The 8,448-nt window shown below is 35.7% G+C and overlaps 1 protein-coding gene across 1 annotated transcript; it reads right to left on the bottom strand.

Moving 5' to 3' along the window:
- On the bottom strand, nt 1-945 carry LOC103547303 (olfactory receptor 5P76-like). The gene has a single exon (XM_008514418.2). The coding sequence runs from the start codon at nt 943-945 to the stop codon at nt 1-3; it is 945 nt and encodes a 314-aa protein (XP_008512640.2).
- Nucleotides 946-8,448: the final 7,503 nt, after the last annotated feature.

Here is an 8,448-nt window from a genome sequence, read left to right as displayed (position 1 = left end):
TTAAGAAAATATTTTTCTAGCAAGCTCTCTCTTCAGAGCCCCCTTAATCTCATTGTTCCTGAGGCTGTAGATGAGGGGGTTCAACATGGGGATCACTACCATGTAGAACACGGACACAACCTTGTTCTGGTCAGTTGAGTAGCTGGACTTGGGCACCACATAAATGTATGTGATGGTCCCATAGAACAGAGTGACCACTGTGAGGTGAGAGGTACAGGTGGAGAAGGCCTTGTGGCGCCCTTCGGTGGAGCGCATCTTCAGGATTGTGATAAGGATGTAGATGTAGGAGATGACTATGACAAGCACTGTGGCTACAGTGACGGAGCCAGCAGTAACTGAGGGGACAACTGCAGGAATACTGATATCAGAACAGGAGAGTTCAACTAAAGGAGCAAAATCACAGAAAAAATGATTGACTCGATTTGGTCCACAAAAGACTAAAGAATAAAAGCAAATAGTAAAAGAGCAAGCATTGAGAAAACCACCTATATAAGCCACTACAAGTAACTGGACACAAACTTCTGTGGACATTTTGGTGGAATAAAGCAGTGGGCTGCAAATTGCCACAAAGCGATCATATGCCATGGCAGCCAGGAGGAAGAACTCAGCTGTCCCAAAGAAAACAACTGAACCAAGCTGGGTGGCACATCCAAAATAGGAGATGGTATTTCTTCCCACCAGGAAGTTTACGAGCATATTGGGTGTGACAGATGATGAATAGCCTATGTCAGCCAAAGCCAAGTGGCTCAGAAAAAAATACATAGGATGATGGAGCTGAGAAGAGATTCTGATAAGAATGATCGCGCTGAGATTGCCAGATATGGTCACCAGGTAGATACACAGTATGATCATGAAGAGAATGATTCGAAGGATCGGGTCATTAGTTAAGCCCAATAAAATGAACCCTGTCGTTGAAGTGTGGTTCCCATCGCCCAAGGCATCCATGACACAAAATGTACCTGCTACCAAAATGAACCTGCAATGAAACATTATATAAAAGAAGTTGTAAATTTGATGGTTTCATTTTCATTAATACACATAGACACTATTATGAACAAATAATTCAAGCTGCGTTTGGACTTTTCTTTTACTTCAGAGTCTAGAGTTTATATATTTATGTGTAGTGAGTCTTCTATATTTTAAAAATTGCTTTTAGTAGAAACACTAGAAAATCTACTTCAGATAATGTATATCTTTTTTGTGTTATATACTTATAAAATGTTCTTAAATTGCCTTTAAATATAAAGATTGAAAAATATAAGCATTATGAGAATAACAAAATAAAATGATAAGTATAACAAAAAATATATAAATATAGGATTATGTAATGGAGACTTGGGTAATAGCTAACATTTATTGAATGATCACTAAATTGCAGGCACAGGGTTAAGAGTTTTATACCTGTAGTTTTATTTTAATTTCCATGTAATAATATTGAGTAGTTTTATTTTATTTATAAATGAAGAAACTGACAATGTTAAGTAATTTATCTATCTAAATTTATGTAGCAAGTGGTGGAATCAAGATGTGAATCCAAGGCAGCTTGAATCCAGTCCATTTCTGTAGGAATTATGTTATAAATGAAACTAAATAATACTTATGGTAAAGTTGAGTCTCTTGGAAATGGGTGGACAGCAAATTATTCTCTACTTTCTGATAGCTAATGTATAAAAGAAGTGCCTAGTTAATCACAAAGTTTACAATTTCTATCAGTAAAATAAGAATGTTTTTTAAAAGGAGAAATACAATTTTCTCCATAGGACAAAGAAGAAATAGAAAAGAATTTCAAATTAAAGTTATGAATGAAGTCATCTATTCAAAATTTGTTACAGAGGTTTAATATTTACAATTAAAATATTGTTTTGTCAAGTAGTTTGAAATACCAATCCATTTACTATGCAAAACATTATGTCATTAATATCTAAGACATAATTAGAGTACATTTATTTGAATAAATCAAATCATTTCTTAATGTAACACTGTTTTCTAATTGGAGTATAACAGAATGAAATAATATTAGTTTCAATATAATACATAGCTGAACAAAGTTCCAGCCTAAAAAGTTAAGTTTACTGAAGTTCACCCAGAGAGTGGCCAGGTTAAACCTCATCTCCAAGTGTTCTGACCTTACATTCCTGACTTTGTCCCACGTATCTGGTTGCCTGTAAGCTAAAACATTCAAAACAATAAACAAACGAAGTCTTTCCACAAGATATTTACTAATCGTAAATCCTCAACGCATCTCAAAGCTACTGAATTTATTAACATTGTGACTGAGTGCCAAGTTTAGAAAATATTGAAATATCATGTGAGTTTCTGGTCTTATAGGTGAAAAAATGAGGATGCTGGTACCTTGAATTGTGCTTGTTTATACACACTGAATAGACTAAAAACAAGCTAATTCAGCTAGCTTTACTTGCTAGCTGATGGTGAATTACATCTGCACTGTTTCTCAACTATGGCCTGAGAGTACAGATAAAACTTTAGAGACCAAATTCTTCTCAAATGGTAAACGAGAATCAGTACGTCAGATTAACTCACAAAAGCCAAAATCTTACCGTTTGAAATAAGAATGCATTCATCTGACAGCAATAAATTCAAAGTCATTGTTATATAGCAGCCATGCTATCTTATTATTGTTTGCATTTGAGTATAAATCTCTGAAGATTCTAAAGATTCAGTTGTGAATTCAAAATCACTGGGGATCATTACACATTCTCAAGCGAATATTGGGCAGTTCACTTCACACAAACATAACTAATCTTGAAGGGTTTTGTCAATTCTCAAGTGGTCAGTTTTTTTCTTTTTATCTAGGTGTTGGCGCACTTTCATTTGATAATTGTTGTGGTATAATATAATATATTATCTCATAGCTAAATATCAGTTCTAAGTTTACTTTGATATTTCAGGTTAAGGACACTAAACTTTACATATAAAAAAGTAACCTCAGCTTCATTCATTTTATGTGTCCATTTCATAAGTGTTTTACGTGGCATATGTAAGGCACTCCATTAGGTGCCTTGCAGAATGGAGTGGAATGCCATGTAAAGTTGAATTTTAAATAACACATTTATTTAAGATGTGTATATTTTTTTAGCAAAAAGTATAAAATAAATATCTTTAAAGTTGTGTCAATAGAGAACTGTGAAATAAAAAGAGCTTTGGATGACTTCCCGATCAGACTTAGTCTACAAGCCTCAAAGTGATGATTATTGGCTAGTGGCTTATTTGATTATATGGATGGTGGGAGAAACAGCTATCTTCAACCTGAGGACTCAATCTAATTCTCTCACTAATTCTAGTTATAGAAAATTCTAGCTCACCCTCCTGATGCGCCCTTAAATGGTCTTTGCACTAATAATACCAACCAACTTTCATTCAGACCTTACTCTTTGCCAAGCACCACGCTTAACACTTTACTTACATTTTCTTATTTAATCCTCACAATAATTTAGTGAGCTAAGTATTCTCATTATCCTAATTTTACAGACAGAGAACTGAGGCTTACTTTAAGACAGCTGTCCAAATGTTCTCAACTGGTTGAATTAAATCCACCTTTAAAATTCAGATCAGAGTGAATACTGGAATGTGTACTCCTCATTACTGCTGTCGTCTAGTCAGCTTCAAGACCTAAATGCTAAGTGATGACCACTGGTTCCCAACTAGTCTCTGATTCATAGTTTCCTCTCTCCACCCTCAACACTGCCTATTTTCCTAAAACTGACTAGCCCTACAGTCTGGCGCCGAGCACTAGGTCAGTACTCAGGATCCTAATTTCCTCTCCTATGCTCACCAATGACCAACTCCTGTTGATCTTACCTCCTATATTCCTACCTAATGTGTCCATTTCTCTCTATCTCAAACCTGCCATAGTTGTACTAATTGATTTTCTTATATGTACGATTGGTCTTCTGCACAACAGTGAGAATGAGCTATTAATTTAAAATTTTTAGTATTATTCATTTTTAGCGCTATCAAATAATTACATGCATGTAGTTAAAATGGCTCATAGAGAAAACAATGATACTTTCCCCATTCTTTAAAAGTCCAAAGTCCACTTCCCAACAGGGAACCACTCTTGACTCTTTCAAGATTAAGATGCCTCAGTATCTGTAAATAATGTGCTTTATTGAAGAAAAACTAGAATTTCTCTCTGTGTTCCTGCTAGTTTTCAACTATTTATTTAATTTGAAAATAATTCATACAAGGAGAAAATCAGTGGTTTTTCCAAGTCTGAGAAGATCATTACAGATATTACTTGTTGAATTTATTATAACAAAGTCAGAACAGAATAATCAATGAGTTAAATACCAAAAAAGAGAGTAAATTTTAATTTAATATATTATTGAAAAGATAAAAATTAATCATTTCTCACAGCTAACAGGCAATAGAATGTGGTGGTATCTTGAAAGTTACATAACAATAAGCAGATAGATTTAAAGTGGAATCTCACAAGTGAGTTTATTACTAATAAGCAACTCAATTTCATTCTAGCGAAGTAGAGGATAAATATAAATCTTACGCCCCAAAAAACCATGTTTTTAGTTTCTTTAATTGACTATCATACATATTTTTTCCAACATTTTACCCATATCTCTATAACAAGATTTTATGGTTAACTAAGTTCATTGTCATCTTAGTCTATGTTACTTAAAAATTCAGTTTCTAAATCTTTCAAGTTTCCAGCTATTATTATAAGTCTTCTGGTTGTAACTCTAATTTTAATCAAAGCTAAGTTAAATAACTTGGAATTTAAAGCTTTTATTTCTACAGTTTATACCTTTTTTATTATCCAGAATTTTTATATATTCATCTATTGACATTCTGTACACTTCCACCATTCACATAAATACACACGTCTTCCATTCTTTCTATCCTTTCAATATAATCATATTTTGATTTTCTAAAACTTTGAAACTTTATGTAATATACATTTCACATTTAATTGTTTTACTTTATAGAAAATATCTTATGACCCCCTACTTTATGAGGATAAAGATATCTGTACACCTACACTTCTTTGCAGCTCTTTTCCCAAAATTGGCTTCCATATTTCAGTCCCCTCTACCTTGGCACTGCATTCTGTAATTAAAATTGTTTTATAAATTTTATATATTGATTACAAAATATTAAAGTAAATAAGTCTTTATACTGTTACAACTATATAAATAATATTCACTGGAGAACCAGGACTTTTCCTGTAATTGCACCCTTATTTGCTTTCTTCCCTTTCCCTGTCCTGCGTCCCTGACTCCCTCACCAGTTTCTCCTGGGAGCATTTCCTTAATAAATCACTTTAAAACAAACCTTCTCAGGATCTGTTTCTAGGAGAACTGATCTAAGACAACATTGATGAAGAACACCAAGTCAGGGCTTGCTCAGTGTGATCTCACCCACCCCGCCCTCCAAAAAAGACAAAAAATAAGATCAGTCCAACAATATTTCACTAATTATGCAGTTCAAAGACATATTAGAGCATATGTATAGGGGAGTAATTTCTAGAGTGGTCTTATTTATAGAATGAATTGTTGGAGTGGCATTGTCCCTTCCATAACCTTTGGATAAGGTGGTGTGGGTAGGGAGATGTTGCACACACTTGATACCTATATCACATGCTCTTGCCTCAATTATGATTTTAAGAGCATATATGGATGGTTATAACTCATGTTGTCAGTTTCCCTCTTCAAGAGTTAACCACTAATGTCTCCACTAAATGTCCCAGTCCTTCTCTGAAGCCTAAGACCCTCTGGGAAGTCAGTAGTAGCCTGCTCAGTCCACATGCAAGCACATCTAAGATGTGGGGACTAGCTAAAACCCTTAGGTAACCCCTAATCAATGGAGGCTGGAATTCAGTGCATAGACATCCTTCCTCATTCTTCAATTTAAAAATTCTGGAAGGCAATCTCTGGACTTCTCACATGTCCCAGTGGAATCAAGCCACTGTTGCTACAGCGGTGACCTTGTGCTGGGTTTTGCTCCTTGCCTGTCTCACTGCTCTTATTTCCTCACTCCTGCTTCCTTGGGTCACCTCCCTCATAAAGTGCCTCATGCCAAATCCTCGTCTCAGGCTCTGCCCTCCAGGAAATTCAAACTAAGACAGAAATGCCCCATCCCCAATCACAAAACAATTAAGGAAGTATCTCAGAATCACTCCAAGTTTGACATGTAAGCCCTGGAATGCAAAGGAATGACATCTGACTCATGCCTGAAAAGGCCTAACATTGAGAAGATGGCTGGATCTCTGGTCAAGTATAGCTTTTGCTGTTGCTTACCTCTTGTCCCTTCTCTGAACCCACTACTGAAGGAGCCAGTGGCAGCCTAGTGGGTAAATGAAGGGAAGCAGAAATGTGAGGAGTTGCTGGAGATGCTGCCCATACTCTCATGCACTCTTCTAGTAATGCAAGCTTCTGAGTTTGGGACAGACACGGAATGCCAGTGGAAGGGGTTGCTAGCAGCAAGGTGAAACTTTAAATGGGAACAATCATATAAAACCAAAAGTGATGACTAAATAATGTACAAAACACCCACGTAGAACTGCATAACTGAAAATTTCACCGTGCCTGCAGTTGTATTGTGCATTTCTCTTTGGCAAGGATAATCCTCACAGGTTTTCACATTGGATCCCAGAAGACAGCTCAGGCAGAGGAGCCATTCTACCTTAGAAGTCTCATGACCATAACTGGGACCGATATATCCTGTAACTGTCAGATATAATTTCAGAGTCCCTGCAAGCATTGTTTCCAGTTCACTGCACTCAGGGAAGAATATATTTCGTATATTGTCTTTCCAGTCCAGATGCATATTACAATTAAAGAATCATTTTTGTTATAAGCCATGTTGTATGTAACACAGCTGACATTCCATTTTTGTCAGGATTTAGGGGGAAAAGAAAGTTCAAAAAGATCACTTTTGTCTAAAAAAGTCAAAGGATTTTGTTAACCTTTTACCATAAAGAGGATGACGCTTGTCATCTGGGACTTACGTGCCATGCAGACACTATACATAATTCTGAACAAATATACTGTTTAGGATTCCTTACTATTATTCTTTCTCTTCAACTTTAGCAGTGACTGAAGTTAAAAATCAAAATTCTATGGAAAGTCCTTCATATAACTTTTCTGCCCTCACCTCCTACAAGATTGGGTGTTTAATAAACAATTGAAATAGAAATGTGACTTGCCAAATTGATCTGAGGAATTTGAGTTGATTCTCTTCAGATCTGTCCTTCAAAGCAAATCATGTAACAAGTATACCAGCTAGAAAAGGTCCTAGAGCTTCTTCTAAAAACTCAAAAGTTGACATAATGACCAGAAAAGCCATTGTAGAATGAGATAGTGTCTTCAAAATTATTTTGGTTTTAGGGTCCGCCTGGTGGCACAGCAGTTAAGTTCACATGCTCCACTTCCGTGGCCTGGGGTTTGCCAGTTCAGATACTGAGAGCAGAACTACACATCGCTTATCAAGCCATTGTGTCAGGCATCCCACATATAAAATAGAGGAAGATGGGCACAGGTGTTAGCTCATGGCCAATCTTCCTCAGCAAAAAGAAGAAGATTGGTGGCAGATGTTAGCTCAGGGCTAATCTTCCTCAAAAAAATATTATTTTGATTCTAAATTAGTACATAATATTATATTTGGCATTTGGAAAAGAAGTTCTATGAAAGTTATTACGAACTTAAAAATTATTGGTATGTCTCAAGAACTATTGTATTAAGAACTAATTATGTTGTATATCTCAAGCTTCATTTATTACCATGGATAGGAACCCAGCATAAGTTATAATGTGTTAAATTCGTTTATCTAGTCTAGTCATTGTCACAGTTATCACCCTTGGAGCCACTGTATCATGGGGACACTGATGAAGATAGTGTTGCCTTGAAAGAAATGTTTAAGTTCTTTTGGGAATTTTCACTTACTACTCCATAATTTTTAAATGGCATATTAATTTAAAATTAGTTAAATTTATGAAATATTGTATTCATTCAATAAAGAGTTTATTAAGGACCTCTGAGTGCCAGTGTATCATTAGATCACAAAAAGCATTTGAAAAATGTGGCAACACAAAATCCAGTGAGTGAGAACAAAGCAATTTTATTCATTTTTTCCCTCTTAGATGCAGATCCTGGTTGGAAAAGAGAAACATAAAGAGTGCTTTTGTGAGTAGAAACCAGGAGAATATTTAGGCCCACTCTATGTAATTTATACATTTTCTAATGCTAGGATCATTCTCCTTACCACTCAGACTCATCATCTCGACTTCATCCAGGTGTATCTAGCTCCTTTTTCTCAGGCTTTCTCATTAACAGTTGCCTTACAATTAATTTCCAAGATGCCCAAGATTAAACCTAGGTGACTTTGGTGCAGCAAGAGCTTTTTACAACCATCTCAGTGACTTAACCTCAAGACTCTCTGTACCTTTGGAGCAAAGTTGCTGTGCCCACCAGGAAG

Source organism: Equus przewalskii, chromosome 6 (assembly GCF_037783145.1).
Source record: "Equus przewalskii isolate Varuska chromosome 6, EquPr2, whole genome shotgun sequence".
Lineage (NCBI taxonomy): Eukaryota > Metazoa > Chordata > Mammalia > Perissodactyla > Equidae > Equus > Equus przewalskii.
Note: the sequence above shows the minus strand (reverse complement) of the source record. Positions and strands in the feature narration are given on the sequence as shown.